Source organism: Onychostruthus taczanowskii, unplaced genomic scaffold (assembly GCF_017590055.1).
Source record: "Onychostruthus taczanowskii isolate IOZ18803 unplaced genomic scaffold, ASM1759005v1 scaffold40, whole genome shotgun sequence".
NCBI classification, from domain to species: Eukaryota; Metazoa; Chordata; class Aves; order Passeriformes; family Passeridae; genus Onychostruthus; species Onychostruthus taczanowskii.
Genome location: NW_024501460.1, coordinates 7350100 through 7377112, shown reverse-complemented (window position 1 = coordinate 7377112; position 27013 = coordinate 7350100). Strand labels below are relative to the sequence as shown.

General features: G+C 38.9%; 1 protein-coding gene across 2 annotated transcripts in view; it reads left to right on the top strand.

Annotated features, from left to right (window-relative positions):
- Positions 1-26685, top strand: part of MYLK4 (myosin light chain kinase family member 4) — a 61235-nt gene extending 34550 nt beyond the window's left edge. For both annotated transcript variants that reach the window (XM_041413299.1, XM_041413298.1), the window contains exons 2-14: positions 4951-5017; positions 5464-5935; positions 6874-6893; positions 9651-9756; positions 10617-10710; positions 11755-11864; positions 12980-13121; positions 15470-15540; positions 16279-16407; positions 16950-17102; positions 17445-17517; positions 19076-19151; positions 21452-26685. In XM_041413299.1, the coding sequence (XP_041269233.1) occupies positions 4951-5017; positions 5464-5935; positions 6874-6893; positions 9651-9756; positions 10617-10710; positions 11755-11864; positions 12980-13121; positions 15470-15540; positions 16279-16407; positions 16950-17102; positions 17445-17517; positions 19076-19123 (1485 nt within the window). In that variant the 3' untranslated portion in view covers positions 19124-19151; positions 21452-26685. The remainder of the gene's footprint in view (positions 1-4950; positions 5018-5463; positions 5936-6873; positions 6894-9650; positions 9757-10616; positions 10711-11754; positions 11865-12979; positions 13122-15469; positions 15541-16278; positions 16408-16949; positions 17103-17444; positions 17518-19075; positions 19152-21451) is intronic.
- Positions 26686-27013: the final 328 nt, after the last annotated feature.

Genomic DNA, 27013 nt, shown 5'->3' with positions numbered 1-27013 from the left:
TGTCACACTGTGACAATAGAGGAACCCACTTAGGAACTTGTCTTATTTAATAGTAACAATAAAAATGTGAGGAGTAGCATGTGGAAGACTTTTAGGGTTATGGCACAGGTGCATATGAGGCACAAGTGCATCCTGTCAGTCATCACACAGGTGAGGAAATTGGGCAGTATAGAGAAGGGGTAGATGTGAGGCTGTCTAACATGTTGGTAAGAAAAGCAGCTGAATTCTCCAGTGCTTGTGCTTGCCTGATGTTGCCCCTTATTTGTTCAGATGAAAAACTCAAAACCAGCAGTGACTGGTTGGTTTGATTTCCCAAATACAATGAAAGGACATGCATGTGTCAAAGCCAGGTAAAGCTGAGTGCTCTGGTTCTAGTGAGCGTCTTGGTAGCCTCAGATTGTCAGTGATTATACTGTGTATAATGTCTCAGTGTATTCCAGAGACATTAAAAGTAAACCAGTCAATTGAAGTTAAACAATCTACCTCCAAAGGCCTTCTTAGGCCTGGTAATGGCTCTGTTAAGTGGCAGTGATTGGATCTCAAGACAAAAGTAAAGACGTTTGGTATCAGCCTGTCAGTGTTAGTGCAACCTGTCGCATCTTCACTGAGGCCATGGGCTCTGTCAGGAGCCTGATTCCATGAAAGCCTTTTCTACTCCTCAGTGTAAGATCCCCTGTTTTGGGAAGAATGGCATGGCAGGAGTAAACATCCATTTGAAGCAGGATAGCCACAGCTTCTTCAGCACAGTGGGTGGGAAGTCAGCAAACTTTAGTGGGGAATGGACAATGCTTTGTCTTGACGGATTTCCAGCTTCTTCCCTCTCCAGGATGATGTTCTGAGGGATTTTTTCCTGCGGAGGTTGTTACCTCATTACCTATCTATTTTCAAAGCAGCAGGTCACATAAAACTTCTCTTGTATTTCATATTGTGGGAATCATGATTCTCATGTTTCAGAGCTTCTTTTCTGTGTGTGATTAAAGATGCTAGTAGAGTGGGTTTGGATTTTACAGAAGAATGATTTCTTTATCTAGTTCAAGACTCATGCAAGAGTCAAAATCTTTGCCTGGAGGTGCCAGCAGCAGTTATAGTGTACCAAAAAAATAATGACATGGAAGCAGATGCACCACCTGCCAATAAAAGCAGAATTCCCATGAGTGTGGTTTTTAGCATTTACAAGTTTGTAATAAAAATACTCTCAGTGAATATTTTACACTGCTGAGGGGGGAGGAAGGTCTATGTATTGAAGAGGAACACAAATGGGCAGGTGGGGATGGATTCCAGCTTTGATAGATGGCACAGGAGGCATCACCACACATGTGGTTGTCCCAAGGTCTCTGTGTTTTGTTCTGCACTCTGCTGGAAACTGGTGAGGAGATACTGGGAGCACCCTCAGAGGCAAAGCCCATGGCTGAGTTCTGGCTGTTAGGGGAACTCATTGATTGGAAACTGCAAGTAACTTAATAATTTTGATAAACGAATGGTGATCAGATCTTACACAAAACCAGGTTATCTTACCATAATACAGCTCTGCAAACTATCAAGAATATGAGAAAGTAACACAGTTAAAATGTGGTTTAGGCACATGCAAAAGTTTGTGTCTTGGTATTGGGAGATGGAAGCTGAGGATAATAGTTTTGGTATAAAATGAAATGTGGTGGGGTGATAAAGGACCTCTAACTGAATGGCTGGGGTTGCTTCATGAGGCCATTCACTACAAAAATTTTTGCAGTAGGAAAAAAAGAATCAAAGAGTTTTATTAGGTGAATAAAAAAATCTGAAAGTTAGCTAAAAAAACATTCCAAAGGTAGGACTGCTGCAGTATAAAGAAGGAATTTAACCATATAGAGCTCATTAAAAAGGAGTAAAATGTCTATAAAAGACATTAAATTTTTGCTGCATTTGAAATTTCAATTAGAGTATATTATATTTATATATATATTTTTTTTCTTATTTCTGCAGGTTTCTAAAGTCAATGTAAATAATTTCCAAATGCGTTGGTTTTTGTGTTTTTTTGGTTTTTTTTTGGGTTTTTTTTTTTTTTTTTTTTGTTTTTTTTTTTTTTTTTTTTTTTTTGTGTTTTTTTTTTTTTTTTTTTTTGTTTTTTTTTGTTTTTTTTTTCTGTTGGTCTGTACTGAAATTTCAGCCTCTGGACTATCTCACATTATTCTGTATAATCACCTGGGCTTTTATTCTGTCTCTCTTCCTTAGGGTCTGGCAATACTCTATTAAAGAATATGTTTAAGTCCAGAAAACATATTTTTGAAGACACAATTAAAAAAATATGTAGATACAGACACATTTTTGCTGTGGTATACTTTACAGTGTCACAACACAAACTTTCATATTTAAGCTTTTGCGAAATAGAAATGTAAAATTTCTTGAAGCTTTAGGCTTGTATGACTCAGAAAAATTACTGTAGTGCCATTTACCTGATTTTACGTATTCAAGTCAATAAAGAAAGGGAAAAAATGTTTGCTACTAAGGAATATTGATTACTGTAATCTAGAAATTACAGACTGGAAAAAGTCATGTTACATAAATTTGTGAAGAATAATACATAAATAAATAAAATATTATTAGAGATTAAGTTATAAAGACCCTTAACAAAGTTCTAACAGACTGAGGGAAAAGGGGTGGTATGAAGAGAAATTAGGTGGGATAGATGTCTTTAACAAGCCACCACACCTTTCAGATGAGATTTTCAAAGAGTGTGATGGCTTTTGGGAATTGTGGGCTCTCAGAGCAGCTGCTCAGCTGCCTGGGGCTGGACGTCACACATGCCCCTGACAAACTACAAGGAGGTCTTTGTACCGCCTGTGGCTGGGATAGGAAGGATACATTGACTTCTGGCAGCTCCAGAGAACTTGGTGAGTCCCCACCCTTTAGAGGGAAGAAGTAATGGGCAAAAAGTCTTGTTTTTATTGCCAGGTCAAGATTCGACAAGTTGAAGTCACATGTTTCTACAAACAGCAAAATGTGGAGAAAACTGGGTTGTTCATGTATGGACTGCTCATGTATTTACAGTTATTTAGTAATATCTAGTCCTTATATCTGTATTTCTTACTCTAGAGCACTCTTGCCCCTATATTTATTGCAAATTTATTCTTACGGATATCAGTAAATATTTCATTAGTATTTTTTTTTCATTTAAATTAGTATGAAGTCTTCATCTGCTTTTGAAATGTTGAAGATCAGAAATGGTGCTTGAATAAACACAGTAGTAATTTATGTAATGCCCTGGCAGTCTCAGCTATTCAGCACTGTCCAGTGTTTCTTCCACTAGACAGATTTTTAAAAGCTGGCTTCTGTATTTCACACCTGCAAACTACAGCAATATTTAGTTGGAAGTGCTGTGTGTCTGCAATTAATTCTGAATGCAGAAGTGAAATCTGGCCTCATGCATCAAAGAGCTTGGAGGCCATTTCTCTGGTTATTTGCTCAGCTGACTGTGTTTGATCAGAGCTGATGTTCTCAGTGGTACGGAGAGGCTGACATACTTACAGGAAGGCGAATGCATTACTAATTGCCAACACAGTGCAGAATAAATAAGTCTGCGGCTTTTCCCTATTTTATTTTATTTTAGTGCTTTTTAGAGCATTGGTTGATTCCCTGTGTTCCATCTGGCAACATTATATATATTTAAGTTCTGTAGGAACAAGGCTCCAATTTATATTTCAAAGGTATTTACCTTGTTGTATTGTGGCCTTTTTCATTTTATGGCCTGCAACTTCCTGGGATAAACTGCATCCAAAATAATTGTCAGTGTCAGGTCTTATGCTCATACTCCAGTTTCCTTGTCCCTTGTGGATCAAGATTTTCTGAACAAGTCCTGTTGAAATCCCTCCATGCAGTTACATCCAGTTTGTCTCAACTCTTTAGGCTTCTTGCGGAATTTCCTTTCCCTCGAACTCTGTTTATAGCAGATACACATTGCTTTGATTTCATGCCTATTTTCTATATAGCCTGATGAAATTAAAATTAAAAAAATAAAGTATAAAAAAAAAAGTGGAGGGCCTACCAGAACAAGTGTTTGGTAATAGAACTGGTTGGTGCCCAGGGCTGTGGGACTGATCACATGGATAAGACACTCAAAATTAAGTGCCTGAACTTGTATATTTTGTTGGGATATGTACAATACTGCTTTAGCTGGTAGCCCCTCTGGAAAATATTTTGAGGTGAAAGCATTTTTCACACCATGTGGATCTAATAATAGTAATGACAGTGCCAGTTTCATAGCATTGCGAGAGGAAGAGGTGAAAAAGCAGCATGGAGAAATGGCAGATACCATGTTGTACTGTGGTCACCTACTGACAAGACCAGGAGTAGCCAGGAAAAAACACACTGAGCACATAGCATAGAAAGAGCAGTTAATATCCACAAAGGTGACAGTAATGCAGAGGTTTTATGAGGACTTGGGTTGGTATGAAACACCTCTAGATGTCACTGCAGCATTGTAAAATCCAAGTAAAAGAAGGATACAAAGCTCCAAGTCCTGGTTACTGTCTCCGACAGCCCTTAATAAATCATGGCATCGTTAAAGAAGTCATTAGCAAGTGTTGATTAAACAGAGAGGAACTTCTTGATAAGTGTCAGTAAGATTGTTACCAAACATTTTCCTAGAATATTAAATTTTCTGAGATTTGGTTTAACCTAGTTTTTTGACAGCAAAAGCTGGGGCAGGGCAGCAGCTGATTCCTGGATGCTTCTTTGGTTTAGTCTCTGAGGTTCAGTCCTAATCTTTTCTAGGCTGTTTTTATGGCAACATTGATGCTGATTACAACCAAGATAATTTCTCTTACTTTGCACTGGTATCAATTCAATCAGCTTGCAGTGATTAAAATAAGGACTATCATTTATAGGAAATGTATGAGTTGGAACACAGAGTATTTGCATTTGATAAAAAAAAAATCAGGCTGCGAATGACTAATATATCAATTGCCTACTCCACAGGTCATCAAAGAAAAGTCACATTTCAATGAAACAGAAACAAAAGAAAAGAAGCCACCAGATTCAACAGGTTAGACTATTTTTTTCTCTGATCAACTTCTAGTTTCTAAGAAATAACACAGAAATAGCCATTCCTTTCCTGAGCAACTCCAGTGAAGTTGCTTGCGTTACATGTGTGTTCATCAGCATGAGCAAGCACAGGGTATCCAATTGCTCAAAAAGGGGCTTTGCATGAGGAGTTTATTAACCTTGACTTGGCTGACAATAACTTCAAGTGCGAAAAACATTTTCTAGTGCTGTGTCTCAAAGAAAGCACTTGGGATCCATGAAATCCCAGTTTTAAAAAAGTAGTCTTCTCTTGTTTAGGAGACACTTGTACTGACCTTGAAAGTGGGAGAGGAAAACAAATACCTAGCCCAAAATTAAACAGAATTTATGCTAAGTGTGCAGTCATATTTTAATAGTGTTACTGACTATCAGAAAACCAATGACAGATTGCTTTGTAATCTCTTATAGATGGGGACATCCAGCAGAGTCAATCCTGCTCTCAGGAAGAAGAAGTTGATAAGCTCAACAAGGAAAATACCAAGAGGGAATGTTCCCTTGTGCTTGAAGTGGATCCTCCCAAGTTTCATAGCGAAGGGTCAGAGGAGAAACAAGAAACTTTGTCTTTAGCAAGCCATTATGAATATAGGAGAAACTCTTTTCAGGAATCCTTCACTCCAGAAAAGCAGCAGGAAGATGTTGTTGATGATGCTTGTCAAAAACTAACTGTGCAGGAGAAGATAGAGAGTGAGTCCCCAGCAGCTGAGGAGAAGAAGGAACATCAGGTGGCTGAAGATGCATTTGAGGAACAACAAAAGGAGAAAGAGAGTGAAGGGAAGGAAAATGCTGATAAAAGTGAAAAGGGTGCTGAGGAACCACCAGCTCCTTCCCAAAAGGAAGCTGAGGCAGAACAATGTGATGATGAAGAGGTATCAGAGGGAAGGTAAGGTCTGAAATTGAAGCTACACATTCTGAAGAGACCCTTGCTTCAGAAAAATGTGTAGTTCAAGTTTCAAGTCAAAGTGGCTGATTAATACAAATACTGGTGAAAATTTAGCCCAATACAAAAGTGAAAAAATATGGTTGATGAAGAGGTATCAGAGGGAAGGTAAGGTCTGAAATTGAAGCTACACATTGAAGCTATATATGTCTCTGATCTAAGTGAAATTATACTCTTATAAAAGACAGGCAAACAATCCACCACACATGGTATTAGCAGTGTGCTGTGGTTGTTTGTTTGGGAAATGTGTTAGAAACATGGGAATTATGTTCCGTTATTCTTTATCTCTGAGGAAAGTTCTCCCATGGTTATGTTTATATACTGCAATGTCATGTAACATCATCAAATTAGATTAGGCCATCTGCCAACTGGAAATTAATTTACTGCAAATGTAATAATTTAAAAGACAACATAAAAATGTTTAAATAAAATAAAATAATAAAAATTAATTAATTAAAAAAACCTTAAAATTTGCCCAGGCAATTGACCCAATAAATTTGCGTACTGCAATTCTATCTTTGCTGGATTTAATATATAGCCTTTCAGGGATAAACAGGTTTAAGACCTCAGGAACCTGTATGAACAAAGGGGAAATTCAATGCTCTCCCTTTTCTTTAAAGGTGAGATTGATAGCCTAATGTCAAATTTAGAAGACCTCAGGTGAGGTTTTCAGTAACTGAGAAACATTTTGCTGTCATAATAAATGTAAGGGCCATTTTTATTTCTCAACATGAATATTAAACCAGTTAAATTTACACCATGAAACAAAATAGCTTAATATTATTTGAATGCAATATCTGTGTAGCCATTTTTCACCTATGTTTCTAAAGTTGCTCTGCTTTAAGTGTACTCTGCACTAATACCATGTTTTGTCCTTGCAGGTGTAAAAGCTGCGAAAAAGGTACAGGAAATTCTAGTTCAATCCCTGGGCAGACCTACTACTATTTGAGAATAGTAGTAGAAGTGAGCATCAAGTGCACGATGAAGGTCTAGTCAAAGATGACAACAAAAAGAGCAGAGTAGTTGCAGAAAGTGCTGATTGCATATGTAAAACTATAAAAAGCTCTTAAAGGAAGTATCCTAAAGGCAAAGCGTTTGATTCCCCTGGTATTACAGTGATGAACAGAGACAGAGATCCGTAGAAGATAATGATTTTGTGATTCTAATTAGTAGGGGGAAAAGGTGTGCATGGTAACTCTGACGGGAAACAGTTTTTCACAGGCTGCATCTTAAGCTGATGAGAAGTAACATGATTCTGCTTGCTTTCATATTAGAGGCTTCTGCTCTGTCAGAAATTATTCAAAATTAATTTGCTTCTGCCACAGCTACTCCACTAACACTATCCTCTCTCCCTCTTCTTTTAACAAAAGAGCTAAAATGCCTAAGTATAGAGTGGAGGAAGAAATTATATCAGGTGTGGCAAACTTGGTGAGCCTGAGGAAGTGTTGAGAATGTGTCTTAATAGGGAATCTGCAATGCCGTGGACACAGCCTGAAAAACCAGCTTGCTCATATTCACACAATTGTAGTCTGAAGTGAGAACAACTGCTGGCTACAAAGTAAAGAAATACAGACTTTTTTGTGTGAGCCTGAATTATGCTGTTGAACAGTCAGATAAATGGTGCTCAGACACCAAACTTTGAAGCAGTTCTTACCATGGTGTGGCAGAGATTTCTAATATTAGACCTCCATCTTGAGAATTTCAGTAGCTATTCTATAAATGAAATTATGGTGTGTGAGGAGGTGGCCTGAAAGACTTGGAAATATATGAGTCTGCATGTGCATGCACAAGACTCAAGATGAATTTATCTGCTTTGGGAAAGGGGGGAGAGTGTGGGAGGGGAACATTTATTACAGATTTGCCCTAGGTTTTTGTAGCAGAAAACAGGAGATAACAGACTAAAACTTCAAAATCCATAAACTGTTGTGAGCTCTGGGAGATTTTTATGGATGATGTTAAGGTTATAGTGTCTCTGTTGGAACATCTTTGGTCTGCAATAGGAAATTGTTCTTGAACAGGGAAACATCTCCTCTGGTTTGCAGGAAAAGAAAAATAGAGGGTCTATCATGAGGAACATCTTGAAGGCAAAAACGTAAACAGAGTTTTTCAAGGCAGTATGGCGTCTTTAAAAGAATATTTCCTTGCCCAAAGTTTGGTAATGTTTTTAGCTGAGCTTTCAGAACTACATTTTCTTCTGTCACTTACATGCTGGTGCTGGTGGAGTTTGTGTTGTTAGAGTCAAATTTTGCCTTAGGTTAGTGGTTTTCTTGGCATTTTTTGGGTCTCAGTAACGTGCAAAGACCCACACTTACAGTCGTGCAATTCAAACTCCGCAGAATCCCAAGTAGGTGGCAAACTTCCAGAAGGCCCAGCTTTTCACAATTCCTTGACCATGAACTAACTTCCTGACCATGTAAGTTATTAACACTGTCAAGAAAAAAATCTAGGTACACAGCTGGTGTCCTGGAAAAATGGACATTCACTGTGAATAAGGACAATCTAGTGCCACATTAATGACCAAAGTGTTCCTGCCAGCTGCATGCTGTCATGGGGTTTCTTGTTTGTGTTTTTGATCATTTTCACTGGAGTAATGAATGGTTTTAAAATTGCTCAACAAGCCTCACACAAAAAGGAGCTGGCATTCCAAACCAGAGAGCTCATATTGAAACACTGGGGCTGTAGCCCTCCCAAATGGTTGAAGAAGTATTTGTCACCTTGGTCAGCCAAAGGTCACTCTCAGGAGTATCAATCAAATGAAAAACAACTTGGGTATGAAATTGAAGTCACAACCGCCTGCAAAAAGTCCAAAATAGGCATGGCGGGCTGGTCTCCAGCAGGGATTTTGACATCAGGATGGCAGAAAGGTCCAGCATGTGGAGATCCAGAAAGTAACACCTGAGGCATGCCAAAACTCCATAGCTGCTGCAGTGCAATGTTGGGAACCATCCCTCCCCTGTGCCCCTGTTTACCTTTTATCTGCCATCTTTTTTTAAGGGCAGAAATTCTTCAGAGCAGCATATGAGAGTTACTGTGTGTCCTGAGCCATACTGGAAACCACAAGTGCTGTCCACCAGGGTGAAACTCCCTCATGTGCACAAGCTCTAAATGCCATATTTAAAGGTGACGACCACACTGTGGAGAAGGACAAGTTTTGTCAGTCAGTTGAGAAGGGGATTCTTCACTGTCAACATCAAAAGCTAGGAAATAGCCTTTATCTGCAGAAGAGTTGTTTCTCTTCCTACCCCACTGGAGAGTTAAAGTACATACTCCCCTATTAATAGTCTCAGAGGAGGAAAAAATATTTTAAAAAATCAGAGATTAGGCTGAATTGCAGAGGCCCCTTGTGAGTATGAAGCTACGTTGGTGTAGTCTAGTGGTCTTCACTTTACCTATCCCAACTGTTGTATGAAAGACGATAACTTAAAAAAGGAGTCCTTGTCTTGGTTATGTAGCTCCCTAACAACAACCTCTTCTTCTGAGCCAGAGCTTCTGGAATAAAACCCTTGTTCAATAACAGAGAAAGACCTGTATATAAAGCTTACAGTAAGTGTATTCAGTTCTTAAATGAACTTATCTGGGGAAAAGAGGAACTAAAATATGGGATAGACAAGCAATGCATGTGACCACTTATGCTCTCTGTCTGTTTTGTCTTTTTTAGATGATATTCCTACTCCACCAGCACCATTTGATCACCGGATTGTCTCAGCCAAAAGGGTGGGGATCAGCAATTATTATAATGTCAACGAGGATGAAATTCTGGGAGGGTAAGTCAGATGTAGTAAATCAACTTGGAAAGCAAGGTACACATTTACAGCCAAGCACCCTGGAAGGTGAATAGTGGCAACATGCCCCACTAGAGCTGAAGTAATGAAAGTCTATGCTCTTAAAGTGCTTTATAGAGGGACAAAAAGAGGAGGGTGGTTTTATAGTGAGAGTGAATTCTGGCTTGCTATTTTGCACCAGCAGACTTGGCTTGTGTTTGGCATTGTTCTAGGCCAGCCAGATGCCCTCAGGCTTTATGACAGGGCTCCTAGGATGCTGAAATACTTTACCTCAAATTAGTAAGTCAGCAGTATGTAGACACATATTGTAGTCTTCTTCCTCTCAGTGAGTCTCACCCCTGAAAACACATGCTTATTTTCAGATAGATTAGCAGGCTGATCTGACAGGCCATGAAGTTACTTATCTCTCGTGTTGACATTATTTAGGAGAGTGGGATATTATAATTTTCATGGCAGCATACTCTTGGATAAGGATTTGTATCATCAAGAAAACACAACCCTCCCATGGAGGAGAACAATGTGATGGAGAGGGGCAGATGCTGCACAGAAGTGAGCCATTATCCTTACAGTACATCCTTGACTTTCCTGGGATTAGTCATTGCAGGTTATGAGGTGAGTATAGTGAATCATACAAGTGGGGTAGGACCAGAGAGAACACTGTGTGAAGTTGATGTGCCTAAATGAGTAGTAGCAAGTACAATCTACACAACAAAATAGCAACAACACAGTAATTGAAATGAAAGCCAGTAGGGAGAGGATAATTTATGGTTCTTTATAGTGTAGTTTACACTCAGAGTTGACACCTGTACCACTGGATGATGCTTGTTTCTCCTTTTTTCTAGAGGGCGTTTTGGGCAAGTGCACAAATGTGAAGAGAAAGCAACAGGTCTCAAGCTGGCAGCCAAAATTATAAAAGCACAAGGTCCAAAACAGAAGGTTGGTGGAGAATGGTATTAGTTTTTTGTTCCCCAATGGATCACACACTGCTCTTAGCTACACCACAGGCCATGACCAAGAGTCTCACAAGCCATCACACTCATAGGACTTGCTGGAATATCATTAATTCCAGTTCTGTTTTCCTTCTCCTCCAAAACTACTAGTAGCTCATCAAAGTACTATTTTGGGAGTGTTTTCTGCTCTTTTAAATATGATATAATTTTTTTTTCTTTCTGTTGCTAATTCTATTAGTGTTTTCTTCAATGGTAAAAACATTTGTCAGGCCTGTGACATAGTGTATTCCCTCCCAAGCACACTGTAGTCTTTGCTGCAGTGACTTGATATCAGTGGGGGCTGATAACAGGCATGATCTAGGCATCTGACATCATCGCAAATACAGATAAGAGCAATTAGTCTGGGCTATTTTGCAAACCTCTTTGCCATCTGGGACTGGCTTTCACTGGGAAGAAAAGCATGACATCCTTTGTGACATGGGTGTCATTAAGGGCATACAAGAGTGCGATTTGTCTTAGGTAACTGGGGTTGCTAAGGTGTAGCTGTGGCCAAGCTGATCTTCAAGACCCCCTTTATGGTGAATGGAGAGAGGCTTTCATTGTCATTCAGCGTGTCTAAAATAGTTGGGCTGAATGGAGGTGCCAGTCTCTCTCCTTTAACTGCAAAGTTAGGTTTTGAGGACTGTCTTGGAACTTTTGTCAGCTTGATTTTGTACCCTTACAGCTGTTTGAACAAAATCCTTTTCTGCTTCTTTTTTTTTTCATTTACATCCCTGGGAGCCTGCTACTTGTACAGGTGGGCTCTCCTCTTCCTTTTCCAGTAAATACCTTAGGATACCTAAATACCTTAAGAAATACCCCACTCAAGCTCTGAATTCAGTCTGTTAGATCCTATAGCTTTGACATCTACTGCAGGAACCCTGAGTTTGGTTGCCACAAGAGAAAACATGAACATAATGCAGATTTGCTTCAAATGTAGTGTTCTTAGGAACAAAAAGGTATCTGAAGCAATACTCATGGCTCTTTACAGGATGAAGTAAAAAATGAAATTAATGTCATGAACCAGCTGAATCATGTCAACCTCATCCAGCTATATGATGCCTTTGAATCTAAAAATGATATTGTACTCGTCATGGAATAGTAAGTGTGTTCTTTTCTTTTCCTTTCTGTGTTTACTACTTTTGCTAGAATTGTCAATTTCCTTCTTGCTTTCTTGTGAAATGAGAATTAGAGCTTTTTACAGGTGGAAAATGCATATATGTTCTCATGAACAACAGGAAAAAACCAGGAATTTAAGATAAAAGTTTTCCCATGCAGCCATTTTTTAATTTTTTCCAGTAGTCTGCCACATTCCTGGTGTGGTAAAGCAACTGCTCCAGTTGAAGATAGAGCTGTGTTACATATCTTATCTTTAATTTAATACTTTAATTTGTGTCAGCCAAGAAATAAACCTCTTAGAATATCTCCTATTCTGTGAAGCAAACAAGAAGACATCTTACACCAAAGAGGAGCCATCTGTGGGTGTTGTGCCTAATCCTTATACTGGGTGCCTGAAAGGATAAACCTGCTTTTTATGCTGGCTTACCAGGCAAATACTATCAGGCAGAAAATACCTGCCTTAAGCTCAGGTTAAGCAGATGCTGCCTTAAGGAAGCCAAAAAGACCAAACCTAAACCATTGAAATGTGTGGCAGAAGGGTTCAAAGTTAGGTGAATTTGACTGTTCTGGACGATTCTCAGATAGTCCTCTGAATTTGGCCTATATGATTAACATATCACAAAAGAAAAGTATCTGTGTACCTATGAACAGATAAGCTGGAGGCATACTGAAATGTGAAGAGAAATTAGGTAGACTTTAGATAGTTTGAGATTGACATTTTGGATCCTGTCCCTTTTAAACTCAGAGGGAAGAGACCGCAGATTTAAATGTAGATTCTCCATCATGTTGTCTTGGTTTTCCATGGAACATCATTAATTTCACTGGTCCAAAACGAGAACTCAAGACGGCATAATATTAAATTTCAAGATGTTCATGGTTTTCAGTGGATGAGAGACTGGACTCTTGGGCCTTGAAGAGATTCAGGCCAGTATGCCTCAGAACTCACATTTCAGAAAGTTCAGATTAGAGTACAAGCCCATTTTACTGAACTTGACTATGAATGATAAAGATAGTCAATAGCATATTTTCTGCATAAATCTTACTGTATGGGATGGGATTTGAACTTGGTCACTGCTTTATTGTCCTTTTCTCCTCAGTGTGGAAGGAGGAGAGTTATTTGACCGAATTATTGATGAAAACTACAATTTGACAGAGATGGATACAATCTCGTTCATAAAACAGATCTGCAAGGGAATTCAGTACATGCACCAAATGTACATTCTTCATTTGGATCTCAAGGTAGAGTTTTGAGATGTATGTTTTGTGCAATGACAGATGTGGAAATTCCATTCTTAATTGTAGGCCATAAAGCTTAGCAGATTCCTGTGGCAGAAACAACAAAGAGCCTTGTTCTGCTTTCCTTATTTCAATGCATATTTACTTTAACCACATTGAGATCAGTTAAATTACTACAGGACTAAGTAAATTAGATGAAAATTGTGGTCATATGTCATCAAGCTTCGTAGTGCTTAAATTTTCCACAGAGTGATTTCATAGAAAGCCAGCAGTTGACTACAAATACATTGCTATTTTTAATTTCAATACTTAGATCCCAAGATATTGTGCAAATATTATTTAATTCAACTGCACAAGCATGTTTTACACATCAGCTGTGGGGTGGCAATTGTCTCTGTTTTGTACTATGCAGAAAGGCATGAGTGAGTCGAACTAAATTCAAGGGTCAATCAGGATCAATGTAAGCCCACACAATTTTCTGAGGACTACACTCAACTGCTGTTGTCATGAAAAGGCATCAATAGATAGTCAGATTAAGGGAAAGTACATTAGAAAGTACTTCCTGAAATGAAAGGAATAAAAACAGTCAGTGGTTAATGTAATGAATATGGCTAGTGTAGGTGAAAGCCCAGAGCAAGGTGGCAGATTCTCTACCATGGACTTGCACATGTACAAGTACTCTACCATGTACTTGCAGATTCTCACTCTGGTCAACTGCAAATGGTCAACTGAAAACACTTGTTTCAGTTTTCAACTTGAAAACACAATCACTCTGGTCAACTGCAAATGGTCAACTGCCACCCCTTTGAAAACATTTGTTATTCTTTTTCATTAAACTGTACACTTGAGCTGGCTCTTTTTCCCTCAGCCCAATTTTTTATTAAATAATGGACTTGTTTCTTACCTCTATATAGTGCAGGAATAAAATGGGATGATGTCTTTAGCTTAATGACTGGCTAAAAAGCTTCCTAGTGATCCCTGGGCTTTACAATACAATAAAAAGAAACAAGGAGTGCACAAGATGGTTTTCTCTTTGGTGAGATTTTTATAACAGCTGCTGTTTTTGGCTTGTAATAACTGAGTTAATATAGTACATCTTTAATGTTGTTAGCATACATATTATTGCAGTGGTTAGGGAAATGAGCAGATGCTTGTTGGGACCTGCTTCTGTAGCCAATCGATGACCAGACTTACTTTTCTCTTTCTCTATAAACATCCAGTTACCTAGAAACCTGTCAAACAGAAGTTCACACAGTTCTTTGGGACACATTAATTATGATCTTGAGATGGCACAGTTTTAATATGAGGTCAAACTGCTGACAAAAATATACATATACAATCCAAGAAATTAATCCCAGAGACCTCTTTTCATGTGCTTGCCAGCTATGAAGGGCTTCTCCCTTCTGTTTTGCTTGTTCATAGATTGCTGTCAGTAACAAATGAGTTTGGGAAAGAAAGCTTGAAATTGAAAGAAAATCATCTTGACCATAATCATCCAGGACCTCAGAAACTATGGACATATGGTGTTTAAAAGTTCTACATGTAAAATGAATTAGTAATGGTGACAAAGGTTAACTAATGTTTTAAGTGTTGAGGGCTGTTTTGTTTCAAAGAGGACTCACTGAGCAACAAGACAGAGTAGCTATAAAAGTCCTGGCAGTGATTATGGTTCTGTGCTTTAGGTATTTACATTTCAAAGACAATTGGCCAAATCCTTCTCTCAGTTCCTTCTGTAAGAATTTGAAGTAATTCTTGGAAGCTAATGGATTCCTGCCAGGAAAGTGAAGAGTAACATTTGGCCCTGTGAAAATCCAGAGAGATTTAACCTGTGAATCCTATTTTTTGCTAAAACACCTGAAAAAAACATGAAGTTGATGTGACTGGCTTAATATATTAATGTTCAGTCTGACAGAACATTTGAGCACTCAGAAATGTAAAGCTGTAAGATAAATTTCAAAGCCCAAAATTTTTTTTTTTTTTAAAAGTCAGTGTGAGCTTATTAAGGTCTGTAAAGTCACAGTGAAAGCATCCTGAAACCCCTTCTTGGAAGTCTGTGTTCCCTGTCCCCCTCCCCCTAATGAGTTCTTTATCTGAACTGCTGCCTTATGTCAAATTGAAAAGCTGTGGAGTAGAAAAAGCAGTTGGAAGGCACAAAAAGCATGGCTCTGATTGCTGTGTGAGAGCAAGGGGGGTTATCCATGCAAAGAGATCTGAACAAGGAGGAAAGCAAAAGGTGCTTGTGAGATATTTGCACTGTTATTAGTACTTTTCTCCCTACAGTTTACTAAAAGCCAAGTTTTTCATACTTGTTTCTCATTCAGGTGTTTTTCTTTTTTTGTTTCTCTTGGCAGCCTGAGAATATCCTGTGTGTGAACCGAGAGGCAAATCAAATAAAAATTATTGATTTTGGATTGGCAAGAAGGTACATGTGTGTGTTCTCACTGATCATAAATGAATTAGGAAACAATGAAAAAAGTATTGCATCCTGCAATGATGTATTTGATACACAATGGTCTTCTACTGTTCTTAGGACAAATTTGTTTCTTTTAACCAGGGATATGGTTAAAATATGGAATGTTTGGTGCTGAGTGAAAAAGATTTGTCCTGAAACATTCTTTTCAGGTAGATGGTTGAAAGAGGGCTGATTTTCACTAAGAATGCATATAAGTATCTTGGAACAGGTAAAATGGACAAAACTAGTGGTACATCTTTTCTAGTCTCTTGTCTCCAGTATTAAGATATTCTTCAAAAGAGAGTGTAAGGTACCATTGAGGGCTCTTAGGATATATCCCATGCTATATCCCTTTCTAGTTTAACTAGGTGCTATAACCACAGTGAAGGATTTACTGGTTAAAAATTTCATGCCTATGATATGGAGAAGTCCCAAAAGGATGGTAAGACCTGCTCTGAGAAGTCCTTGAATTACGAATTTCTTCCTTTTTATAGCAATTGCATTTTGTCCTAGTACGATACAAAGCTTGAAAATTCTTTTCATTCTATATGTGTGTATATTTCTTTTTAGCTTGTGCCTCTGTCTGTCCTTGTTTTCCTACTGAATTTTTTGTATGCTTCTGGAATTCCTCTAAGTGCTAGACCGTTGATGATGCAACTTTAATAAGAACCGTCATTGATGCCCTTTGTTAATGTTCCCATTTCCTAGATATAAACCCAGGGAAAAACTTCGAGTTAACTTTGGGACTCCAGAATTTCTTGCTCCTGAAGTTGTGAATTATGAGTTTGTCTCTTTTCCTACAGACATGTGGAGTTTAGGAGTCATTGCTTATATGCTGTAAGTAGGATTCAGTATCTGCTTTGTAAGCTGTTCCTGGGTTGAGCTGTGTCAGTCATCCAAGTTTGCTGTTATACTGGAAGAGTGAAAAACTGTGTATCCAAAATAGGAAACGTAGACTTCTTTCCAAGTTCCATATTGAGAAATCTCTCATCTTTTCCAATTGCCATGAACTTTTCATCTTTGTTTTTTTGCACATCTCTCAGGAGTGTTTGAGCATCACACTTCCAGAATAATGTAAGCTGTTTGGTAAATTCCCAGTGGTTAGTACAAGAGTGGTCAGAGGTCTAGAAAATATGACCTACCATGAAAGACAGTAATGCTTGGTGTGTTAGAGAAGAAGGGTGATTAAACTTGTAAATAGATGAGAAAATGGGAATGGTCTGGAGACCTTCTTAGAGAATAGTATTTTTTAAGTTGGGTCAGAGTGATAGAACAATCTTAGCTGGCACCTTGGAGACCATGTACAGGAAGAGGGAAAGAGAGGAGGACTGAACATATTCCTTCCATATTCCTACTGAACATATTCCTTTTTACTTCAGCCTCACTGGGTTGTCTCCTTTTTTGGGTGATGATGACAATGAGACCCTCAACAATATCCTGGCCTGTAACTGGGATTTTGAAGATGAGGAATTTCGAGATGTTTCTGATGAGGCCAAAGATTTCATATCAAAGCTTCTCATCAAGGAAAAATGGTATATAATCCTGTATCTTTGAAATGTGTATTTCATGCCATCATGACACATTTGTGTCACTTGTGCTGCTCCACTCAGGACTAATATGACTTATAAGTTTTTTATGCCCACATACAGTATTATAATGATACTTCATTGATGTTGTTCATTGTATCCATCAAATGCTCTGAAATTACCTAAATACATTTTTGCTATGAAACAAAACTTAATTAATCTGCTGTCTGCCATACTGTTCTGAAATGACAGCATTGCAAGATAGCAGAACACATGACCTGTAGCAGATAATTGCTGAATTGTAAGATTCTGGGAAAAACTCTTAATAGCATTCTGGTTTTCCTCTAGCTGGAGATTAAGTGCAAGTGCTGCCTTAAAACACCCATGGTTAACAGACCACAAGCTCCACTGCAGACTCCAGGTCCCTACATTTAAATATCCTTGTGCATCTATTGTTGTCCTCTTGTGCTGCCACATCACTTTGCTTTGACATTTTTCTTAACTTCATCTGAGTCTTTGTTGCTGATTCATTTCTTGCCACTGTGAGCCACATGTGTCCCATTGCTTTTTTTTAGCTGTTAGAATTTGCATGCTCACATTTGCTCATCAATTCTTGCATGTCTGGGAGGAAAGAAAAGATCCTGCAATGCTGTGTGCTGCTGAGTGGATCAACTTCTTATCAAAATGAAAGTATTTACAAAATGAGCACTGAATTTCTGTATTAAAAGGATTTTCCAGCTAGGGATGATTCTTGTTCCTACTTTGAAAACCCTTTCAGGCTCTCCTGAAGATCCCCCAAGTGCTATTTCATCCTACCTCTTCCAAAGAGATACCTTTCTCAACAGAGCTTGGAACTTCACCTGGTGCATACCTTGGTACTTAAACACCTTTTTGCCCTTCAATGGTAGCCAGCTTAGTGGCCAACACAGAACAAGTTGTTTGCTCAAGCAAACAATTCAGTTGGACTGAGTTGGAGGAGCAACAAGACTTTAAATCAATTTTAAATCACTTTTTAAAATTGTAGGTTATTCCTGTGTCAGTAATTTTTGGAGATTCATGCTGTTGGTGAGGAGCCACCTCTGTTGGCTGTTTCTAAGTGAGTCCACTCTGTGGTTCTGTGGTTCACAAGGAGATAATTCTAAACAGGTTTCAAAATTTTCACAGCATTTGAAGTGCGATATTCACTTCTTCCGTTGCAGGCAAAGCATTTCTGAGTTAAAGTAAGTGACTGCTGCATTGTCTAGGATGTATATGTCAAGGTGCATATACAGCCATCATTAAGAATTAATAGATGATATTATTAATTAACAAAATAGTGTTGTTAAAAGAAAAGATTATGCTGATAATCAAGCAGAGGTAGCCCTACTGATAAGGCAGTGCGATGGACTGAATAGCGTCTTGTCAGCTCTGTCCTTGTAAGATGTTCCCGTTATAGACTAAGGATAACCAGAATTACTATAAAATAGGATATAAAAAAAATCAAATAAATTACTCTAATTTTCACTTGAATTTAGTTTTTGTTGTAATCTCCCAGAACAGCAATGCCCATGAGATTATTAGAAGATTTGTAAGTCAGTGTGCACAGTAAAAATAGGAGAGTTTGTCATGGTTAATATATCTTCAGAGTCTTTTTAGGATATAATTTGACTCCTTTAGTTGGGCTCCAGTGAGGCTCTGATTTCTGCCATCTGGGGAACAGACAGTCTTTTCCAAATGCTGCAAGAACACAAACTGCTGTCCTTCCTATCACCATTTTTTTTTCTCAGGAAACCCTACCCTAATGCAAACCTTAGAGCTCATGTTGTCCTTTGCATCTTCTCCCTCAGTATTTTTTATTCATACTTGTGCTTTGCAAAAGAGCTTCACTAAACATGCTGATGTTGCAGTGTTTTTCTGCCATTACCTTAAGTAGAAGTAAGATGTGACTGATCTTCAATTAGGGCTCCAATAATGGTGTCTTTTTATTTTTTTCCCCTTAGAGAAAGGCTAAAGGTGACTGCGTGTCTCAAGCACCCCTGGCTAAATAACCTCTCTGAAAGAGCTGCCAAACAGAAGGTTTGTTTCAGGTCCCAAATGTTCCTTCAGATGTAAAAGCTGTAGCCCCTGTGCAAGGGATCAGTGGACAGCTGAAAACCTTGGGTAGTCCAAAGTGCATGGTCCAAACTGTATTCACCACCACCATCCCTGCTGCTGTCTGGAAAGCATTCAAAATGTAAACTGGCTCTATTACTTATACCAAGTAACAGCAACGTGCAAAATAATTAATGGATATGGAGCCATATGTGCTGCAAACCCTGGCCATTTTAGAGGGAATGGTAATGCTCCCCCTGGCTCTCATGGGGCAGGGATTTCACCCAATAATTTTTCAGTGTTGAAAGCTTTTGGGTTTTCATGCTGTGGTTAGAAGTACAGTTTAAAAAGGGTAGAAATATGAAAAATAATAACTTTTTAGCAGAGGCACGGGCCAGACCCTCAGGGTAGCTTGACTAACTGCAGCAAAATCAAAGCAAGGTGACCCCTAAAAGAAGCTGCTCCACACGTCCGAGGACGCAGTTCTGACAGGGCACTTACCTCCCCTTTTAGCAACCCAAAGGAGTCTGACAGAGCATCTCTCTGTCCTTTCTCCCTGGCTCCTTGTCTTTGCCCTTTCATTAACAAACAGTTCATTAGTGGTTCTCGTACTGGCTTGGTTGCCTCCCCTGGGGATCAGGCAGACTCAAGTCTGCTCTCTTTTTCTGTCCCTGGTCTTTGACCAATGCACACTCACTGGGCCACTTTGAAATCGCGCTGCCTCGGGCAGTGCAGTGTCTCCATAAACCAATACTCCAATTCCCACCGCCACTTTCACCAATTACCACAAAAATTGGTGGCTCTGCTCAGGGACCAGGGGAACTGCTCAAAGGTTCTGGAGGCCATCTCTGGGCAAAACTCAGTGGAGGGTCAAGATGTGAATTAGGCTGAGAACACACACGTACACTGTAAAACCACTTCCTTTTCGTAGTGCGTCATGAGTAACAACAGGATGCCAAAATAAAAGTAGTCCACCTTTCACCACTTGCCAAAAGGCAAGTTTTTAATGGTGCCATCATCCATCATCTACTTGGTAGGACAAGTGATATACTGGCTTTTTTTGCAACAAGTTTTTTTCCAGGAACATGTGGAAAACAGAGTATTGTGAGAGGTTGAAGTTTTTGTTCTAAGTAAGATTAGAGCAGATTTTATGCAGTGTACTGGGATAACACAGAAGGTAATGATCTTTACATGAGCTATTTCAGAGGCATGAAGATGCCTTTCAGTGCATACAATGGAAGCCAGTAAGGACTAAGGTACCGTTTTTACATCCCACTTGCTCTCTGAAGCCATGCAACTTCCTGATGTGGTAATATCTGACCATCAGCTTCTAGAGTAGAAATCCAGCGGGAATTTATACCTCTTTGTGACCCTCAGTATTCACCCTCACATCACTGGTGCTGAGACAGATACCATGAAGCTTTGGTCCACTCACCTGTGTGCTTCTACACAGTAGATATCTAAACAGGTTTTTGGGCCCTGTTGCATGATTAGTGTTTGTATCTGGGTTTCCCATTTCAAGCCACTAACTTGTGGCAGCAAACACAAAACAAAATTGTGAAAATTCTCCCTCTGTAGTGCAGGAAGCACTGTATTACACAATTTTATGTTACAACCAAAGTCAACTTTAAGATAAATTGACTGTCCAACAGCAGTCAAAGTTATTTTAAAATAAACTTTTAATAGCTTTGTAACATAGTAACCTACCCATGATCTAATTTGCAGGAAAATCTGGTTTTGGCTTTTGCAGTGTTATTTCCTCTGTGTGTGTTTTTCTTTTTGGAGTTTATTTGAGTTTACTTAATGAGTGGATCTAAAGTCATAGCTGTGCTTTATTTTTAAAGAATCCCTTTAGCTATTTTTATCAGGCAAGTAGTATGGTTACCACATTTAACCCAAAATAATGCACTCAAGTGCCAGTTGATTTAAACCTGGCATTATAAATGCTTGCAGTGGTAACACAAATAAATGGAGAGGTTTGCAGCATGCCTTTGCATGCCATGATCTGTATGACAAGAGAAGTAAAAAAAAGCAGAGTAGCTGCATTTAAAGAGATACCTCCAGCATCAATTCTCCACTTAATAAAGAAGCCTTGTCCTTTTAATATTGTATAAAACATTTCACAGAAAAGGTGGCTGTGAGAATCTTTTGTAAGCAAGAAACTTCAGTGCTGCTTTCTTTTCTTTTTGCACAAAGAAACCACCATGTGGTTATCCCAGAACATTTAACCAAATGAAAAAAATATACTGCTGAATTAACTGGATTCTTGTTTTTTTATTTTGCAGAAAAGCTGCTGTGTGGTTACTGCTGCTAAGAGATTTGAAAATATCAGCAGTCTCGGTGCTTTAACCCCCTGCCATGACTGAGACTTCTACTAAATGGACCAACAGCACTTTAGTTGCAGGACAAGTCCCAGCATTGTGGAGCTGCTTCTTCTCTATTCAGCTGTTAAAAGAAGGAAAGTATTTCTCCAGGTTGCAGGAACGTGTTTCTTCTGAAGCAGTGTGTTCTCCTTGCCTGCAAGTGCTACATTAGCTTGGTTTCATAATGAACTTTTCTCTATTTAGTCTTATGTCCTCATTTACTTATCAAAGGCTCCTTAAAGTTTAAATTATCATGTAAAATTAACTGTTTCTCATCTGAGCCCAGAAGGCAATCTGTCACTATGTTATATCTGTATCCAAGGTTCATTTGACACTGGAATCAAATAATTGAAAAAAAACCCCACAACAACAACAACAACAACAACAACAAAAAAACCAAACAAACAAAAAAAAAAAAAAAAAACCCAAAATTGCAGCAAATTTAAAGCTGCCTTTAGTGGATGATTTGAAGTTTGTTTTTCCTGTCACACTAAAATGAGTTAAGAATTAGCTCAACCAGAGTTAAAGCCATGTTGATGTAACACCCGTGGAAGGGAGAAATGAGGCTTTCCTTGTGTACAGGTGAATTTGCTGCAACTGTGGTATGGTACATTTCAGGATTTTTCAGCCTGATGAATTACTGCTCGCTGTAAATACACTTGGATTAATTAAACAAGAAAGAGAACAAGGCACTATTCACTTGTACCTGTGCATACCCTGTTCTCCAAAATGGAAATATAATTCAGAGTTATTTTAACAGAGGGTGATTTTATATCAGCTAATCTGTTTAATGCTAATTTAACTGATTAGGACCACTGGCAAAGAGGGGAGTCAGTGCTTTGCTCATTATAACCTCTGAGTACAGGCTCAAGTAAAAACCCAATGTATTTCTAAAGTTTTCTTATCTTGCTCCCAAGCCTTTCTGATTCTTAACTAGGTAAAAAAAATAGGAGTCAGAACAGTTGAATTCTTCACCTGAAATTTTTTGATTATGGCTCATCTTTAAGTGAATCTAAGTTGCCAAAGATCTGAAGTTAAAATAATGAGACTTCCTGCTGTATATGGCTTTCTTACTGCTTGGTTTCAGAACCACATAAATGCAAATTGTACTGAGTATTTTATTTAATCATGCTGTTGTGGTGTCTTTACATTGTCTTTGCTTAATGCAGTTCTGATCAAACCACATATTAACATAGCTATCTCTATTTATCTATTCATTTCATATGTTTATGTATTTAAGTTCTGTCTTTTTAAAAAAGGGATCAACATAAAGACAAAACAGTATTATTCATCACCATGCAATGAGTTGCTTCTCACACCTTTGTCCTTTCTGGATAGCATTAATTTTCAAATGAAAAGGGGCCCATTAATGGGACATCATGGCCATCGCACACTCTACAGCCAGTTTGATCCAATGTTTTAAAATCATTGTAGTACATCCCTTAAGACTGCTCCTGTAAATGAACTGGGCTTCTTACAACTGTGACATAGTAATACTGATGTGTTGCACCAGAGATTGCCAATAATGCTATCACACACTGACACACTATGTTGCTTTTATACAGTGTACAATGCTGCCATCTTCAAATCCTCATCTGTAGCCTTTACTAAAGTAAACGTTGCCAAGCAGCAATGGAAGTTTCTTGGGGAAAAGACTGAGCTGTATCAAAGCAAGAAAATGAGCATATGACTTCTAGGTAGAAGCTGGGCTGCTTGTTTTTACTCACCATTTATATTTGTCTGGTCGAAATGTATATAAAAGTTGCCTTTCAGTTAGGACTGGAGTTCCCACTCCTGTTCTGACTGTCTGCAAGATATTGTAGGTTCTTGTACAGTAAACAACTCAATGATCAGACTAAAATGCAGCAAACCATTTTGGAATTACAGGATCTCATTATGCACTTTAGTGCCATTGTTGTAGAATTGGATCAGGGTTTTGTTTTTCCTTTGGTAGATTTTACATTGATAAATTGCATGTAATTTTGAACCTTACTAGCAATACTAAAATAATAGTGTGACTACAGTCTTTTCTGCTTTGTTGCTCAGTGGAATTAAGAGGATTTATTATTTGTTGATATATACATCTGAGTAGTAATTAAGAGCTTAGTGCCATGACGATCAGCCCAGTGTTAGAATGTGCTGCATTGAATTAACCACAAATCCTCCAGGAGCTGTAGAAAAATGTGGTCTCTGTTGAGCACATCCCCCAAGTTCATCTGTACAGTTCTCTGTCAGAAATAGGAATGCATGGGAGGATAGAAGAGCTGGACATATTTCCCCCACCTTGAAAATTTAGGCATGAGTTGAGGAGGGGACCCCTCAGCAGCCTCTGGCTTGTGCTACTGGACAGTGTGCTAATACAATTAGGGCATTTAACTTCCATTCTTCATAACATGGATAATGGGCGTTCCTCTCTAGAGTCTTGTCTGTAAATTGTCTCACTGTTTCATTCGTGGAACAGCTCCTCTAGTAGGGGCTGAATTTGAGGGAGGGCCAGTCAGAGGAGGTTGGATTGAGCAAGTTTCTGCAGTGTCTGAAGGTGTCATTTGGTGCCCAGGGTTAACGCTAAGTGGGCTTACAGGTGTGCAGTGAAGGAGGAAAGAATCCCAAGTGCACTTCTGCTTTTTGCTCCAGGGATGCTGGATCTGCAGCACTGAGTCAAAAGGGAGGTACCTTACCTAGGGCCTTACTGTCACCAAGGGTAAAAAATTATACTGCTGTGTAATCATCACTGCTGTGTATAGCAATGTGCCTGAGAAAAATGTCTCCAGAGATGTTCATTTGTGTCTTGCATCCACCCCAACATGAGAAAGTGCTTCTTTACATTGAGGGTGGCAGAGCACTGGAACAGGCTACCCAGGGAGATCATGGAGTCTCCCTCTCTGGAGATGTTCCAAACCCCCCTTGATGTGTTCCTCTGTCATCTGCTTTAGGTGACCCTGTGTTGACAAGGAGGTTGGACTGGATGATCTCCAGAGGTCCCTTTCAACCCTAAAAATTATGTAATTCTGTGATTCTGGGATCTTTCCTGGCTGTTGTAATTTTAGTAAATAATAGCTTGAGACAGATTCTTTTTAGTGGCTTCCTAACTGTGTCTCATTGCACGTTGAGCAGCATGCTGTTTTGTGTGTGTGCTCACATATGCAAGTTTGATTTGCATTCTGTTTTACTTTGCCCTACCTCTGGAAACATTCTAGGGTGAGTTGGACAGGCCTGTAAGCAACCTGATCAAGTGGGAGAACTCATTTCTCATTGCAGGAAGGCTGGACTAGATGACCTTTAAAGGTCCCGTCCAACTCAAACTATTCTATGATTCTATGATTTTATGATTTAAGTATGTTCTGTAATGACTAATACCTAAGTCCTGCTGTGTTAAATCATTGTTTTGACACATCATCATTTATTTTCTACTAGGTCATAATAATACTATGGCTACTAGGTTCTACTAAGTCACCTACTTCTTTGTGAGTTTGCTTATAATTTTAGCTACATATTGGCTTATGTGATTGCATTTGGAAACTGTGAATTTCTGTGCTTGTGAGCAGGTTTGGGTGTGAAAGGCACTGTTCCAGCTGCTTTTATTCCATCTAGCTGGGTACTCACAGACAGACAGGGATGACTGCAGGTACCTCAAGAGTGGTATAGAAATATCAGTTGCGGAGGGATGAAGTGTCCAGATGCTGTGCTTGTCTTGCGCATTCTTCCTGACATGTAAAAATTAAAAAATAAAATCCTGAGACTATGACAAGTATCACCTGGCACTCAAAAGAATCGGGACACTGTCATTCCCACTCCTATAGATGCAGCAGGTATACTGGATGCCAGATATACTGGAGTAGTCCAAGACTACTTCAAGACTAGAAGCAAATATACTTGGCACAAGATGGGACACAAGTGGTTTTTCAACAGCTTTTATATGTTGTACATCCTGAAGATTATGAAATGGGTAAAAACCTCTTCGGCAGAAAGATCTCCATGCTATCATGTCCATGTTTGTGAACACCTGCAGCCAGTCACTCCTCTGGGTACCCTCACAGCATAAGCAGTTGGCAACCTGGACAATCCACTCTGGAGATTACAAGAGTAGTTGCTTTTTAATTTTGGTTTTTTATTACCTCTAATGTCAGAAGCTGAATAAAGTAAAAGCCAACATAAATTCTTGATTCCAACCAGGAATAACAGGGTAGCTCACAGAAATAAATAAGGGAAATGCTAGAGCCACTTTTTGTGATGTGAGTAGTAGAAGAGCCCAGTTTAACCACCCCGCCTTCCTGCCAAAAATATCTACTTTGCAACAGTCCTGATCAGTAAAAATGAAAGGAACTGTAATCTTTTTAACAGTGAAGGAATTTCAATCAAGAAACAGTTTTTCTGCAGTGGTTAAATTGCTGCAGTAAAAGTCAAGTTATTTTAGCATTTTCAGTTTAATGCTGACACTATAAATCACTGACAGCCTCTTTCAGCAAAATGGCCCCCACCAGGAGCTGTGAGAAACGGAGGTGTTTGTCAGCTCTTCTCCACTGATGGAAACCTGGAATCACTGGATTCCATTCCTCTGGATCCAGTGAGCAGGGCAATTCTTATCTTTTGGACTTTTGATATGTGGTAACAGATGCAGTTTTGCACCCAGAGTAGTGATGAATGGATGAGTGAACACCGATGCTCCAAACTCCTTCCAGGAGGATGATGCATCTTCACGTGCTACTTTTATCACCTATACATACTTGTTCTTGTGTCTCCTGTGTATAAAACTAAACACTGCATGAATCTGTTTAGGAATGCTAGACTGTTTCACCTTCCATGAAGGCTTGGTAGCTGAACAGCTAACTACCTGTTTCAAACTTAGATGAAGACTGGTAGAGATGGTGCTTTGTAAATATGCTGTTTAGCTGCATCTGTAGAGTTGGTGATCTCATTTTGGTGTGGCAGAACTAATGTTTGTGTACCCCAAGACAACTTCCCTTGAATTTAGAGAACAGGCATGTGGCAACTAAATCATGAAGCATGTGGATTTTCATGTACCTTTATCACTTTGGTTTGCATATCTGGTTTTGTAGATTAACTCATGTATCTCTGGTATGTGTTCTTTTGTGAAAATCATGAAGAAATCTTGTAAAAAGATGAATGAGGAATAAATGCTGATTTTGTTTACTCCAGGGTTTTTGTTTGCTGTATTTAATGTGCCTGTCATTTATATTAGTGACAGAAAGAATTGTGGCCTTTTTCCCTACTGCTGTCTCTAGGTACATGAAGAGAAAAGCAATTTCCATTGAAACAAATGTATCCACGTCAAAGGTTGACTCAGGCTCACAGTTTGTACTCCTTGTAAGAAAACCTTGGCTCTCTCTGCATGCAAATGGGACTTGAGGTGCTCTTGACTGCAGTCTTGCTGGAAGTCCTTAAGACCAGGTTACTAAGGAGGAAATTAGAAATTACTGAAATTTCTGGTGTTTGGCCACTCAAGAGACCTGGTGTACTTTTCTC